This window comes from Leuresthes tenuis, unplaced genomic scaffold (genome assembly GCF_036924035.1).
Source record: "Leuresthes tenuis unplaced genomic scaffold, fLeuTen1.0.hap1 SCAF_10, whole genome shotgun sequence".
NCBI lineage: Eukaryota > Metazoa > Chordata > Actinopteri > Atheriniformes > Atherinopsidae > Leuresthes > Leuresthes tenuis.
This window is the reverse complement of record NW_027325364.1, coordinates 1,548,736-1,564,362: the sequence shown is the minus strand read 5'-3', so window position 1 is coordinate 1,564,362 and position 15,627 is coordinate 1,548,736. Positions and strand designations below refer to the sequence as shown.

The window sequence follows — 15,627 nt, the reverse complement described above, 5'->3', positions numbered from 1 at the left end:
CACGCTCACGTTTAAGGTTGGATTTCTCTTCTGTTTCTGTGTTTATCAGACGCTTTTATCCAAAGGGACTTACAAATGAAGATATAACAGCTTTATAAAAAGAACAATAAGCTACATAGAAGGAACCCAGGAGTCCGACTCTGTCAGAGTGTCAGTTACCAGAAGGCTTCAGGACTCAGATGCAGGGTCGTGTGGTTTCAAGATGGTTTTATTATAAACACAAGACAGCAGATCAGGGCACTGCAGGGCAAAAGAAACTGGCTAAATAAATCCTAAGTGCTCTCCTATATTTGTATCTGTGGTGGAGCGCAGCTATGAAAGTTACAAAACATAAAATCTCTCCAAACTGGGAGGAAAACAGAAAAGCTATGAACTCTTAAAGCAAAGACTCGCTCTCGAAATGAGGCGGAATAAAACAAAAGGCGCACTCTTAATAAAACAGAGGCTTCTATGAAGCTTTAACTTTAACTAAAAGCTCTCCTTTAACGGAGGCGACTGAAGAGTAACAACGAAAAATCACTCCTTAAACGGAGGAAAAACAAAGCTATGAAACTTTAACAATAAATAAACTAAGGCTATGGAACAAGAATAAATTACAAAACAAGATGCACTGCAGGAGAGTCGCTCACTGCAGGCTGGAGGAATCTGTGGGTTCAAGACAAGACAAAAGGCTGAAAATGAAGCTCAAAGTGAGACAAAATACTGGCACAAGACAAGGGAAACAGACTATTTGAACACATGAGGGACCAAGGGGAACAGGTGGAAACACCTGGGAATCAGGGAAGATAATCAGAAGAACACGGGAGGAAGGGGAAGATACCTGAAACCAGAGGAGAAGGTGAGTGACTTTTCAAAATAAAACAGGAAATGACAAGAACAGAAAATAAACCGTGACACAGAGGTGACAGAGTAGAGATGCAGGCATAGAAGGAAGAGCAGAAAGATAAAGTGCAGAGATAGAGGGAAGTACAAGGTAAGGTACAAGGTTGAAAGGTGTCTTTAAGCTGCTATAAATGATCTGTGCGTCCAGGAGAAGATGTTTACGCCATGTTTGCTGCACCTTGGGGCATGTGAGTGCTCGTGTGTGCGTGCACCTGTGTTTTCCAGCTCTCGGCCTCGGCTGTCTGAGCAGAAGCAGAACGAGGAAACCAGCGGGAAAAACTTCCTGAAACTACTGAACGTCTCAAAGGCTTCTGGGAACCTACAACAGCCACAAGTGTGTAGTTAAGCGTCGGTTTGGGCCACAGACGAGCAGGTAAAGAACGGACGGGTGTGTCACCTGTTGAAGGCCTGCAACAGGTCCAGCTCGGCCCGGTCGGTCGTGTTGATGAATTTACACTGAACAGGAAGGAAGCCGCCGTCCTCAGCGCACTGAGGAGGAGAAGAAGAGCCGGAGGCGTGGAGCAGACGCCGGGACCTCACCTCACAGCTGCCAGGACCTGCAGGTCAGAGGTCAACGCTCAGCTGGTCGGACCAACACAGTTAATGTGGAGAGAAGTTTCTACAGCAAACCGAGCCCGAGTCCATCTGCACATCTCCTGCAGAGGCGATGGCTGCCATTCTTTGTTCTCCCTCCAAATTAGGACTGAAACTATTCCTCAAATAACTCGATTCAAATGATCTGCTTCAATGCTTCGAGAAGCAAACGGGTGCTAGCAGCTGGACATTAGCTACAAAGCTAATACCGACTGTTCTATAGTCTATTTGGTCATATCACCCAGTGAAAAAGGTCGTTTATTATGTAAATATTCCCCTTTTAAAGAGTTATTATTGCAAAAGCGGTTCTTTTTTGATTAATCAATGACCTAAATAATAGTTTGCTGCAGTCATCCTCCACATTTTGACCCCATCTGCCACCAAACGCTCCATCATGAGGGAAAGTAGAGCCATAGATGCCAGTTTTCAGCTGATGGAGCTGAAGCTGAACTTAATTAAATCTCTGAGGGACATTAGGAAACCCCGTCGGTCTGATTTGACCTGGTTTTCACACACAGATGTTTCCTGTTTCTCTTGTAGCTCCACACAGGAGGAGCAGTGATCCCGCTGTGTTGTACGTACATCGGTGGGGTCTGCCGGCCTGTCTGGTCCCGTACAGCTCCATGCCGTCCTGGTCCACACACCAACACTGTGCCCTGATGGAGTCGCACTGGACTGACTCGAAGAGGCCTGAAGGAGAGCAGCGCAGCAGCGACTGCAGCTGGCAGGGAGTCGGACCTGCAGGGGAACACGGTGACTGTACTGATTAAGCGGTGCTTAATGATCTAAATGTGTTTCAGTGTCGTTCTGTTGCTCACAGTGAGGCGCAGAGCCGTTGGTTCGAGTCCCAGCGAGCTCCTGACCCTCAGCATCGACGCACCAACACTCCTGACTCCGCCCACTGCACTGCACAGGTCTGCACACACATGTAAGCTGTGGCTGTTATTAAGGCAAAAACAGAAACAGATACAGGGCTGAAGGCTGCACGAACCTGAACCGGCCATCCTCAGAACAGTGAGGGGCGTCACCTTGTTGCCTAGCAACAGCAACGCCTCTCAGCACCTCACATCGGCTCAGGGTCTCTGACTCCAGCTGATACTCTGAGGAAAAAACAAACATCATCACGAACGTGATGCTTCTCGTGGCATCGACCCTCTCAGGCCATCATGATGTTGGTGAGCAACAGTTTAAAGGGACATTTTCAGTAAAACTCCTTCTTCCTGTTCCTGGGAGCATATATCAGGGCGTCTGAGGTCACCAGCAGGTGTAAAACTCCCTAAAAATACAACCCTGGTATTTATTTAGTTCCCTTTCTGTGAAAGTTCCTCCTTTAACGAGCCGTTCTGATTTTAATGCCTAAAGTACGCCACTCCTTAAGTTGACTCCGCCTCCTCTGCTAAGCCCCGCCCACTCACATCCACCCTGCTGGACGGATGAAGCCAGCTTCTGGTGGAAATGTTCTGCTGTCAGCTGCACTGAGGAGCATGCATCTTCCATCCAGCAGCAGCCTCAGAGGATATAAGAGCCCAGTGGATAAACTATATCTGAGGCTAATGTTCCAGCAGAGTTAGCTAAAGACTGTGAATGTGCAGCAGACACTTTTCATCCCACTGTTTTAACAACTTGGTCCAGTTCAACGCTGGACTGAAGGAACTGAGCCACAAAGAGGATCAGTTCCAGCTCTCAGAGCCTGAACTTCAGAGCAGGGAAATGGAAGCATCTGAGAAATAACTCCTCATGGTTTATTTACTGATTTATTTCTTCCTTTAGCAGCAGCTAACGCTAACAGCTTAGCTAATGAAATAACTCCTCATGGTTTATTTACTGATTTATTTCTTCCTTTAGCAGCAGCTAACGCTAACAGCTTAGCTAATGAAATAACTCCTCATGGTTTATTTACTGATTTATTTCTTCCTTTAGCAGCAGCTAACGCTAACAGCTTAGCTAATGAAATAACTCCTCATGGTTTATTTACTGATTTATTCCTTCCTTTAGCAGCAGCTAATGCTAACAGCTTAGCTAATGAAGAAATAACTCCTCATGGTTTATTTACTGATTTATTTCTTCCTTTAGCAGCAACTAACGCTAACAGCTTAGCTAATGAAATAACTCCTCATGGTTTATTTACTGATTTATTTCTTCCTTTAGCAGCAGCTAACGCTAACAGCTTAGCTAATGAAATAACTCCTCATGGTTTATTTCCTGATTTATTTCTTCCTTTAGCAGCAGCTAACGCTAACAGCTTAGCTAATGAAGATGACGTACACCAACTTCTAAGGAGTTACTTCTGCTCCTTTCTGAAAGATGAACATTATTGTTCCCACATTACTTTGTTAGCTGAAGCTAACGCTAACAGCTTAGCTAATGAAATAACTCCTCATGGTTTATTTACTGATTTATTTCTTCCTTTAGCAGCAGCTAACGCTAACAGCTTAGCTAACGAAGATGACGTACACCAACTTCTAAGGAGTTACTGCTGCTCCTTTCTGAAAGATGAACATTATTGTTCCCACATTACTTTGTTAGCTGAAGCTTTCTAGCTGAACGGTTCCGTTCTGTAACTTTCTTTGTGTCTGTCCTTTTTAAATAAACCTTTAAATAATTAAATAAGAGTCAGCCATGACACACTCTCCTTCCGAGTGTTTCAGGAACAGGTTAAGAGTGAGAACATCCTCTTCTTACCTTCTTACAGTTCAAAGCCGGTTATTGATCAGAAACAGGATGTTCCCAGTTTCTTCTGTGGGTTCACAAAATGTAAGCTGATAATAAAAAGTGAGTTTCTGAGTCTCACGGGTGCAACTTATTGCAGTGTTGAGGGTTTAAATCTTTGAAAATGCTCCACTTACCCGAGTTCTGCGGCAGAGAAACAACAGAAGCAGAAACACAGGTGATCGGACAGGTAGGTTCGGGTGTTTTTACCTGAAGCTTTGCCCTGCAGCAGCTCGGGGCAGCAGACCAGGATGCAGGTGATGCAGAGCAGCCAGGCCATCGTCTCCGTGGTGACAGACTGAGCATCGCCGCCTCTTTATAAACCCGCAGACCTGCTGAGTCACCGTGACGACGGCCGACTCCTTCATCCCTCTTCTTCCTCCTCGTGTGTCCGTCTGGGTGGAACCAGGAGTCCTCGACCACGACTGAGGAGGCAGGCAGTCGCCGTGAAGCCGTCTGATTGGATGAGAGCATCTCTGTGTGATGTTTGTTGGTCTCAGTGCGTCACAGTGAAGCGGTTCCACTTCAAACCGGTTCACTGCACAGGTACAAACACCTCAAACACACTGAAAGCTAAAACTCAGAGAAAACTGCACCGACAGACGTCTTAAACCTCTGTGAGGACCAACTCCTTAAAGGATTAGCATCTGAAGATGAACAAATTCTCAAACCACAACATCAAATCAAGTTTTCCAAGCTTGACACCTGCTGGAACATGTGGAAGGACACCGATGTGTCAGTTACACTTAACCTCTGACCCTCTTTACCAAGCTTCACCTCTTTGTGAACATGAGTGCTTCTCTGCTTCCTGTTGAAAACAGCAGATTAATGCAGTTCATTCTTTATCCAAAAGCTGCCACTGAAGCAAAAACCAACGACGTCAGTCTCAGAGTAACAAAGTTTCAACACGAAGACACACTTCTGACATATAACAGCATCATCATCACTTCATATGTTGGTCTTCTTTCTTTAGAAACATTTCACCAACAAAGAAAAAAAAAAGCAGGGAAGTTGAGGGTTTAACAAACATTACGAGATTCATGTTTTCACAACCGTGTGAGAGGAGAAGCTCCTTCTTCTTTTCCTCTTCTGACTGATATTCCTTTTCAGAGGGGCATCTATCCTCTGTCATATCTGCACATGGCAGTGAAGAAAAGGATGAGGAAATCAACTCTTTAAAGCTGGTTACAGCATTATCTGATAGACACCTTCTGTATGTAAAAGGTCAAGGGTGTGATTAAGGCAGTGAGTCGGTCTGTGAACACTTTGAGAAAATCCAATAGAGTCTAATATAGACTTAAAGTTAATATTTAGGCTGTCATTTTCAACATCTACATGAATATTAAAGTCACTTTAAAAAGTGAAGGCGAGGAGGAAGGCAGCGGCGAGCCCTCCGGGCTCCCATTGGGGAAGGCGAGGAGGAAGGCAGCGGCGAGCCCTCCGGGCTCCCATTGGGGAAGGCGAGGAGGAAGGCAGCGGCGAGCCCATCCGGGCTCCCATTGGGGAAGGCGAGGAGGAAGGCAGCGGCGAGCCCATCCGGGCTCCCATTGGGGAAGGCGAGGAGGAAGGCAGCGGCGAGCCCATCCGGGCTCCCATCGGGGAAGGCGAGGAGGAAGGCAGCGGCGAGCCCTCCGGGCTCCCATTGGGGAAGGCGAGGAGGAAGGCAGCGGCGAGCCCATCCGGGCTCCCATCGGGGAAGGCGAGGAGGAAGGCAGCGGCGAGCCCTCTGGGCTCCCATTGGGGAAGGCGAGGAGGAAGGCAGTGGCGAGCCCATCCGAGCTCCCATTGGGGAAGGCGAGGAGGAAGGCAGTGGCGAGCCCATCCGGGCTCCCATTGGGGAAGGCGAGGAGGAAGGCAGCGGCGAGCCCATCCGGGCTCCCATTGGGGAAGGCGAGGAGGAAGGCAGCGGCGAGCCCATCCGGGCTCCCATCGGGGAAGGCGAGGAGGAAGGCAGTGGCGAGCCCATCCGGGCTCCCATTGGGGAAGGCGAGGAGGAAGGCAGCAGCGAGCCCATCCGGGCTCCCATTGGGGAAGGCGAGGAGGAAGGCAGCGGCGAGCCCATCCGGGCTCCCATCGGGGAAGGCGAGGAGGAAGGCAGCGGCGAGCCCATCCGGGCTCCCATCGGGGAAGGCGAGGAGGAAGGCAGCGGCGAGCCCATCCGGGCTCCCATCGGGGAAGGCGAGGAGGAAGGCAGCGGCGAGCCCGTCCGGGCTCCCATTGGGGAAGGCGAGGAGGAAGGCGAGGAGGAAGGCATTGGCGAGCCCTCCGGGCTCCCATTGGGGAAGGCGAGGAGGAAGGCGAGGAGGAAGGCATTGGCGAGCCCTCCGGGCTCCCATTGGGGAAGGCGAGGAGGAAGGCAGCGGCGAGCCCTCCGGGCTCCCATTGGGGAAGGCGAGGAGGAAGGCAGCGGCGAGCCCATCCGGGCTCCCATCGGGGAAGGCGAGGAGGAAGGCAGCGGCGAGCCCATCCGGGCTCCCATCGGGGAAGGCGAGGAGGAAGGCAGCGGCGAGCCCATCCGGGCTCCCATCGGGGAAGGCGAGGAGGAAGGCGAGGAGGAAGGCATTGGCGAGCCCTCCGTGCTCCCATCGGGGAAGGCGAGGAGGAAGGCATTGGCGAGCCCATCCGGGCTCCCTTTGGGGAAGGCGAGGAGGAAGGCAGCGGCGAGCCCATCCGGGCTCCCATTGGGGAAGGCGAGGAGGAAGGCATTGGCGAGCCCGTCCGGGCTCCCATCGGGGAAGGCGAGGAGGAAGGCAGCGGCGAGCCCATCCGGGCTCCCATTGGGGAAGGCGAGGAGGAAGGCAGCGGCGAGCCCTCCGGGCTCCCATCGGGGAAGGCGAGGAGGAAGGCATTGGCGAGCCCTCTGGGCTCCCATCGGGGAAGGCGAGGAGGAAGGCAGCGGCGAGCCCGTCCGGGCTCCCATTGGGGAAGGCGAGGAGGAAGGCAGCGGCGAGCCCGTCCGGGCTCCCATCGGGGAAGGCGAGGAGGAAGGCAGCGGCGAGCCCGTCCGGGCTCCCTTTGGGGAAGGCGAGGAAGGCAGCGGCGAGCCCGTCCGGGCTCCCATTGGGGAAGGCGAGGAGGAAGGCAGCGGCGAGCCCAACCGGGCTCCCTTTGGGGAAGGCGAGGAAGGCAGCGGCGAGCCCGTCCGGGCTCCCATTGGGGAAGGCGAGGAGGAAGGCATTGGCGAGCCCGTCCGGGCTCCTATTGGGGAAGGCGAGGAGGAAGGCAGCGGCGAGCCCTCCGGGCTCCCATTGGGGAAGGCGAGGAGGAAGGCAGCCAGCATAGACCCCAGCACTAACTGGGGCCAGGTGGCCGATACTCAACAACAAGTAAAAGGAGGTTTCTGTGATTTCTACTTTGGGAAGAACTGAGAATCAGAGATTCAGAAGAGCTGAAACTAATCTTGGCTCAGAGCGATGGTGTGGTGTGGAAGTTGGAAGTGTTTCCATCACTTTTTTATTGCACAACCTACAAATTGCCTCGTCAGTATTTACCGGTTCTTCCTTCTCGTGAGCTGTGAACACCACAGCCTGGTTGTGTCAGCTCTGTCCTCACAGACAGGCAGAGCAACACTTCCTGTTACACTGTGACGCATATGAAGAAATTACAACAAAATTCTTTAAAAAAATGAAAGATAAACAACAAGATTTCGATGCCCTTTCTGATCAGGAGAAAATTAAACATCTGCCTGGAGAACATGGCGTCAGCAAAATATATCAGTACGTGTCACACTGTTTGGTGTAGAACGTGCAAAATATAAAATAGTTCATGTATTTCTATCTACCTATTTAAAATGTATCCAATGGAAATAATATGTAACTGTATTAATATATAATGTAAAATTGTATCATAAATGAATTGCATGTCAAAGTATTTGTTTCAGCTATCGGCAACAATGGTTACAATTCATGCCAATAAAGCAAATTTGAATAAATCTCTCTCTCCTGCACACTGTCACGTTCATAAACTTCATCAAAACTCTCCAAAAGTAAACATCCGTGGAAGTAAAACCGAAAATTCAACCCCTTATAAGTGCTGCTGGACATAGAGTAACTTTTAGGCATTGAATTAATTGCATCTTATATTTAATCCATCTCCTTTATAAGTGCATTGCAATCTTTTTTAATGACGGTATTGAAACTGATACCGTTGCTTTTGAAAGACACCGTCGGTTTACTTTATTACCGCCTAGTCCTATGTACCATTACCACTAAAGGAGTAATAAGAGGAGTAACTAAACATGGAGCAGGTGAAAGCAGGAGATGGAGGAAGATAACTGGTAGCTATGCTAAGCTAAAGAGCCCAACACACCGCTAAAAAGTGAAAAATAAAGCCTAAAGATATGTAAGAGTGAATGTTAGAATAGAACAAGTATGTCACAGAGTTAACTATGCACAAATGGTACCTTATAAGGAGAAATAAGGTGATTATTAACAGTCCAAGAGGAGCAAGAAACTCCACAGAACACACACATGGTAACAGGAAGTGATGCAATACCTCTTACCACAAAGTGTCACAAAGCGTGTACTTTGTGTAACCAGAGCCTTATAAAAAGGCTTTTTACACCACTACAACGAGGTTCCACTCCATCTTAGTTTGACAGACTTTATTACCGCTCTGTGGTTTGATCACAACTAAAAACCAGAGTTAGATCAAGTCTTTTGAATGTGAGGATGGCACTTTGGAGCAAAAAGATGTTTTGGGCTTTTCTGGCACTGCTGGCAGCGGCAGGTAAATCATGATTCCTGTTATTTTTCTAGAGTTTTACGGTAAAACTACAAAGTAAATGTTCATTGTTCAGTTCTCTAATCTGTAATCTGAACTTTGTCCTCAACAAATAGCTTGGATTCATATTTATTTCATATTTCTGTTGGCAGACTTCAGTAATCACACTGAAATTAATCAGCATTCGTCTCGGTGTCGTTTCCAGGTGCTGATAAACGATCTGTGATCTATTCTTCTACATCTGCATGTGCTGTAAGGGGATCAAGCCTCACCCTGCCCTGCACCTTCACACCTGAAAAGTCCGTCATTAGAAATAGAAAAGTTATTCCTCTGAAGATCGTTAGGGTCGGTTGGTGTCAGAACCATCTGATCTGTCAGGACTTCTTGAACTCTGTGTATGACAGTGACTCAGAACACAATGACCCTCGCTATCAGTACCTGGGAGACAAGAAGGGAAACTGCACCTTACAGATCTCAGACCTGCAGTTAAAAGACAACGCAACCTTTCACTTCAGAATGCAGGCTGATGATCCTCTTGGACATTTTACCAATATAACAGGAGTAAAAGTCACAGTTGTTGGTAAGAAGAGCTCACATTAAACCTGAAATCATTACTATTAACGAGTAGCAGAGAAAACTAATGAGCTTCTTTATTGTAGACGGTGCCAAACTGTCGATAAAAGGCTCCAGTGAAAACAGACCATTCAGCGGAGGACAAACAGCCTCTCTGCAGTGCACATCTGCCCTCTGCACTTTTCACCCACTGAAGATCACCTGGTTCAGAGATGGCCTCTCCCTCCCAGAGTCCGGCCCCGTCCTCCGGCTGGGCCCTCTGACCGCAGAGGATTCTGGGAACTACACCTGTGCCCTGGAGACCAACCTGAATACCCAGTCTGACCCGTACAGCCTGCAGGTGGAGGCTGACGCTGCAGAGGAAGGTTTGTTCAGTTTGAACTGTTTTCTCTACGTTTCTCTGTCTGTTGAACTCTCAGAACAAACATGACACCAAAACCAGACTTTTAAAATCATCCTGAACAAGCTGGTCTGACCAAAGAGGTTACCAATTTCCAGGGTTTTGTCCTCAGCGGGCGTGTTGCTGAGTGGGGAAAATCCATTTGAAACGTGGACAGGTTGATGGTGAACCACGGGCTTGACTTTAGGACTATGACTCCTCTTCCTGACAGTCACCCAGCCACTCTTAAGTCCCGGCTGCTCGGGATCTGCTAGGAGACGACTAATTGAGCTAGCTATGCTAGTTGGCTTCGCACTGGCTAAAGGGACCTGGCTCGCTATCAGGTGGTTTTCAACAGTGCAGAGCCGAGTTTCCAATTCAGAAAGCCTTGCCTCCAAAACTACAAAAAGACTACATTTGTTACATGTACCATTACCACTAAAGGAGGCAGAGGAGTAACTAAACATCTGACACACGGAGCAGGTGAAAGCAGGAGATGGAGGAAGGGAACTGGTAGCCATGCTAAGCTAAAGAGCCCGACACACCGCTAAAAAGTGAAAATAAACACCAAAGATCTGTAGGAGTGAGCGTTAGAATAAAACAACTATGTCACAGAGTTAATTATGCACAAATGGTACCTTGTAAGGAGAAATAAGGAGATTATTAATAGTCCAAGAGGAGCAAGAAACTCCACAGAACACACACACAGCAGCAGGTAAATCATGATTCCTGTTATTTTTCACAGCTTTCTGAACAACATGTGGAGCGTATGACGGTTTATAATCTGAACTTTGTCCTCAAAAAATAGTTTGGATTCATATTTCTGTTGGCAGACTTCAGTAATCACACTGAAATTAATCAGCATTCGTCTCTGTGTTGTTTCCAGTTGCTGATACACTGAGTGTGATCTATTCTTCTACATCTGCATGTGCTGTAAGGGGATCAAGCCTCACCCTGCCCTGCACCTTCACACCTAAAAAGTCAGGCATTAAAGACGGAAAAGTTATTCCTCTGAAGATCGTCAGGGTCGGTTGGTGTCAGAACCATCTGATCTGTCAGGACTTCTTGAACTCTGTGTATGACAGTGACTCAGAACACAATGACCCTCGCTATCAGTACCTGGGAGACAAGAAGGGAAACTGCACCTTACAGATCTCAGACCTGCAGATAAAAGACAACACAACCTTTCGCTTCAGAATGCAGGCTGATGATCCTCTTGGACATTTTACCAACCAAACAGGAGTAAAAGTCACAGTTGTTGGTAAGAAGAGCTCACATTAAACCTGAAATCATTACTATTAACGAGTAGCAGAGAAAACTAATGAGCTTCTTTATTGTAGACGGTGCCAAACTGTCGATAAAAGGCTCCAGTGAAAACAGACCATTCAGCGGAGGACAAACAGCCTCTCTGCAGTGCACATCTGCCCTCTGCACTTTTCACCCACTGAAGATCACCTGGTTCAGAGATGGCCTCTCCCTCCCAGAGTCCGGCCCCGTCCTCCGGCTGGGCCCTCTGACCGCAGAGGATTCTGGGAACTACACCTGTGCCCTGGAGACCAACCTGAATACCCAGTCTGACCCGTACAGCCTGCAGGTGGACGCTGCAGAGGAAGGTTTGTTCAGTTTTAAGTCTCCTGCAAATCATGAGAAATAGAATCTGTTCAAGTTTCCGATGAATTTCGACTCAGCAGCTCACATCCTCCAGGTTGAAACACGGACCGTGAATCCACTTCTCATTTTAATATGTGCGGGTCCACAGCTCGTCTATACTCAGAAACGTCTGATCCTCTTTACAGGAGTCCAAATGGGCGTGTTGATGATCGTTCGTCTGGTTCTGTTCAGTGTGATCACAGTCATCACCGTCATTGTAGCATCCATCATCATCACGACGTAAGTTCCTCCAGCAGGAGCCAAACACATAATTCTGTTTTCTCTCACAGTCAGAACCACACAGCAGCCGAAGGAACGGGTCCTGAATCTGGATCCATTTTGTTCTTTGACTCCATTTTGACTGAATTCTTCTTTGTTTGCTGGTGAAACTGCTCTGACTCCAGATAAATCCTGGATCTGAAAGAGTAAAGTCATAGATAACAGGCAACAAAGTCTGTGTTTAGGGTTAGGAGGGGTCAGGTTGTTTGGAGGGGTCCGGCTGTTTGGAGGGGTCCGGCTGTTAGGAGGGGTCAGGTTGTTTGGAGGGGTCCGGCATTTAGGAGGGGTCAGGTTGTTAGGAGGGGTCCGGCTGTTAGGAGGGGTCAGGTTGTTTGGAGGGTTCCGGCATTTAGGAGGGGTCAGGTTGTTAGGAGGGGTCCGGCATTTAGGAGGGGTCAGGTTGTTAGGAGGGGTCAGGTTGTTTGGAGGGGTCCGGCATTTAGGAGGGGTCAGGTTGTTAGGAGGGGTCAGGTTGTTTGGAGGGGTCCGGCATTTAGGAGGGGTCAGGCTGTTAGGAGGGGTCAGGCTGTTAGGAGGGGTCAGGTTGTTTGGAGGGGTCCGGCATTTAGGAGGGGTCAGGCTGTTAGGAGGGGTCCGGCTGTAAGGAGGGGTCCGGCATTTAGTAGGGGTCAGGTTGTTAGGAGGGGTCCGGCTGTAAGGAGGGGTCAGGTTGTTTGGAGGGTTCCGGCATTTAGGAGGGGTCAGGTTGTTTGGAGGGTTCCGGCATTTAGGAGGGGTCAGGTTGTTAGGAGGGGTCCGGCATTTAGGAGGGGTCAGGTTGTTAGGAGGGGTCAGGCATTTAGGAGGGGTCAGGTTGTTAGGAGGGGTCAGGTTGTTTGGAGGGGTCCGGCATTTAGGAGGGGTCAGGTTGTTAGGAGGGGTCAGGCATTTAGGAGGGGTCAGGTTGTTAGGAGGGGTCAGGTTGTTAGGAGGGGTCAGGCATTTAGGAGGGGTCAGGTTGTTAGGAGGGGTCCGGCTGTTTGGAGGGGTCAGGTTGTTAGGAGGGGTCCGGCTGTTAGGAGGGGTCCGGCATTTAGGAGGGGTCAGGTTGTTTGGAGGGGTCAGGTTGTTTGGAGGGGTCCGGCATTTAGGAGGGGTCCGGCTGTTTGGAGGGGTCCGGCTGTTTGGAGGGGTCCGGCTGTTTGGAGGGGTCCGGCTGTTTGGAGGGTTCCGGCTGTTTGGAGGGTTCCGGCATTTAGGAGGGGTCCGGCTGTTTGGAGGGGTCCGGCTGTTTGGAGGGGTCCGGCTGTTTGGAGGGGTCCGGCTGTTTGGAGGGGTCCAGCTGTTTGGAGGGGTTCCGGCATTTAGGAGGGGTCAGGCTGTTAGGAGGGTTCCGGCATTTAGGAGGGGTCAGGCTGTTAGGAGGGGTCAGGCTGTTAGGAGGGGTCAGGCTGTAAGGAGGGGTCAGGCTGTAAGGAGGAGTCAGGTTGTTTGGAGGGTTCCGGCATTTAGGAGGGGTCAGGCTGTTAGGAGGGGTCAGGCTGTTAGGAGGGGTCCGGCTGTAAGGAGGAGTCAGGCTGTTAGGAGGGGTCAGGTTGTTTAGAGGGGTCAGGTTGTTTAGAGGGGTCAGGCTGTAAGGAGGGGTCCGGCATTTAGGAGGGGTCAGGCTTTTAGGAGGGGTCAGGTTGTTAGGAGGGGTCCGGCTGTAAGGAGGGGTCCAGCTGTTAGGAGGGGTCAGGCTGTTAGGAGGGGTCAGGTTGTTTATAGGGGTCCAGCTGTAAGGAGGGGTCCAGCTGTTAGGAGGGGTCAGGCTGTTAGGAGGGGTCAGGTTGTTTATAGGGGTCCAGCTGTAAGGAGGGGTCAGGCTGTACACAGATCTGATGTATGTCCACGGTTTTGTTGCATCATCTGAGCTGTTTGAACTGTTTCTGCTGCAGACTTCACCGCCGGAGCCGTGACGTCCAGAAGATCCAGGCTTTAAATGACAATCCGGCAGACATCCTGTAGCTGATAAACATCTGGATTCAAAGGAAAAGAGGCTGTAATGAACTCCAACGTTTACACTCTTTGTCACAGAAACAGTGATCAGTGCATAGATCCAACCAATAACTGTCTTTTTATGACAAAACATGCAAATATGTCTCTTCTATATTTATAGTGTGTTGTATGTTTTCTCACTGTGAGAATAAACTGTTCCCAAACTTTAGTGAAGATGAACGTGTTTTTAAAAAGTCAACACAAGTCAAGTCTGATCCTTCCTCACAGAGACAGCCAACAACACAATAAGCTGAGGCATCAAATTACAGGAGACACCAGAAACTGGAGAAGATGCATAAAACAACAAAACTACTACTGAGGGCGAGGCGCCCGAGGTCAGATATAAAATAGTTTAACAGCTCGTTCGGAGAAGAACGGATGAAGGAAAGCAGGTGAAAATATCCCCTTCTTCCATGTTTAAGACTGGTCAATAGATGAGATAATGAAGCTGTTAGCGTTAGCTGCTCCTAGCCAGATCAGAACAAAAACCCAGACCTGACCTGTGTTCACAAGTCCTCAGCCAACACTGCATCTAGTCTCCTGGATGGGCTCATTTCTGTGCCACGGTGCCTCTGAAAGTCTTTACCAGGAGTCAACACCTGCCAGACGTGGGACAGAAAAATTAGCCTCTCACAAGAGGTCGGCTGCCATAACTGTTAAAATGTTCATGCATTGCTGTGAAAGGACATAAAAGTACCATCTTCTTGTTAAAATGTTTACCTCCTATATAATACCTTAAAAACTTAAGGTACTAAATCCTACTTACAGAGAGAAATTAATAATGAGAGGTGTGTTGTAATAAAAACCAGTGGTGTACACTGATAAAAACTCATATTCACACAGTTTGTTATGGATGAAATTATTTTGGGCCATGTTGAGGGAAGTATACAGAATGGTAAGACCACACAAGGGTTGATGGATCCATTTCTGGGTCCACATAAAAAAAAACTCACCAAAGATCTGTTCCAGTGTCCATTTAAAACCTGGCCTAAATATGACTTATTCAGTTTTAAACTTAATTTATTGGTGAAAAATTTCAGACACAACGTCTTAATGACATTCAGAGAGACTGAAATAAAATACAATTACTTACATTTGGAGTCCATTTTTCCTAGTTTCACCGAGGTAACCTTCATACAACCGTTCCCTGCTGTTGTTAAAGCTTACTTATGGCTCCGCCGCCATTTTGTTAAACAAAACTCCCGCCATTTCTGCTGGCTGATGAAATGACAAAACAACAAGTACCAATACAAAGAAAAATGTTTATATTTATTTTAATCGCGTTTTTATCTTGTTGGAGTTAGTTTGGTTCGACCCAAGAAAAAGGATTTCTGCCACATTCGATGTAATTAGATCCACCGAACATTTAACGAGCTTCGACGGCATCCTTTGTGTATCTGTGGCTGCCTGCAATACCACTTGTGACCGCACGAACTCGGTTACCAGCTGCTAATATAAAGGGGGGCGCTGTTTCACTCAATTGAAGACGAGAGAAATAACAGGAAATGAAATCTCGTCCTGCTTAAGAGGGAAAACATTGTAATTTATATAAAAGTTACTCACTTTAACACTAAAAATAAATTAAAATATTCCATTAAGTGGAATATAATCTTAATCGGTTTTCAGTTGAAGTGTTTTCTGCTTGAAAACTTGTTCAGTAATATTGTTTGATTTTCTTAATTTACGCAAATAAATGATCTTAATCTACATAAACGAGTTTAAAAAAAACAACAAACACCTGACTGAACATGGATATAAAATCTTCACATTTATAAAGATGTTGCTTTACAGTTTGTGTAGATTTTGTCCCACTGATGGCATTTCTTCAATGTTTTTTGATTAGTAAACATATCCTTATAAAG

At 48.1% G+C, this 15,627-nt stretch overlaps 2 protein-coding genes across 2 annotated transcripts in view; one reads left to right on the top strand and one right to left on the bottom strand.

The window, feature by feature from the left end:
• tg (thyroglobulin) overlaps window positions 1–4,473 on the bottom strand; it is a 29,407-nt gene extending 24,934 nt beyond the window's left edge. Inside the window, exons 1-6 of the mRNA XM_072393479.1 lie at window positions 4,396–4,473; window positions 2,468–2,576; window positions 2,295–2,392; window positions 2,059–2,214; window positions 1,280–1,439; window positions 1,095–1,201 (exon numbers count right to left, since the gene is read on the bottom strand). Coding sequence (XP_072249580.1) covers window positions 1,095–1,201; window positions 1,280–1,439; window positions 2,059–2,214; window positions 2,295–2,392; window positions 2,468–2,576; window positions 4,396–4,465 — 700 coding nt within the window. The 5' untranslated portion in view covers window positions 4,466–4,473. The remainder of the gene's footprint in view (window positions 1–1,094; window positions 1,202–1,279; window positions 1,440–2,058; window positions 2,215–2,294; window positions 2,393–2,467; window positions 2,577–4,395) is intronic.
• A 4,382-nt stretch (window positions 4,474–8,855) lies between these two features.
• LOC140316998 (hemicentin-2-like) lies at window positions 8,856–11,569 on the top strand. Its single transcript, XM_072395074.1, has 6 exons — window positions 8,856–8,913; window positions 9,113–9,487; window positions 9,567–9,845; window positions 10,746–11,120; window positions 11,200–11,472; window positions 11,565–11,569. Exons 1-6 carry the CDS (start codon window positions 8,856–8,858, stop codon window positions 11,567–11,569), a joined length of 1,365 nt encoding a protein of 454 aa, XP_072251175.1.
• The last annotated feature ends 4,058 nt before the right edge of the window (window positions 11,570–15,627 follow it).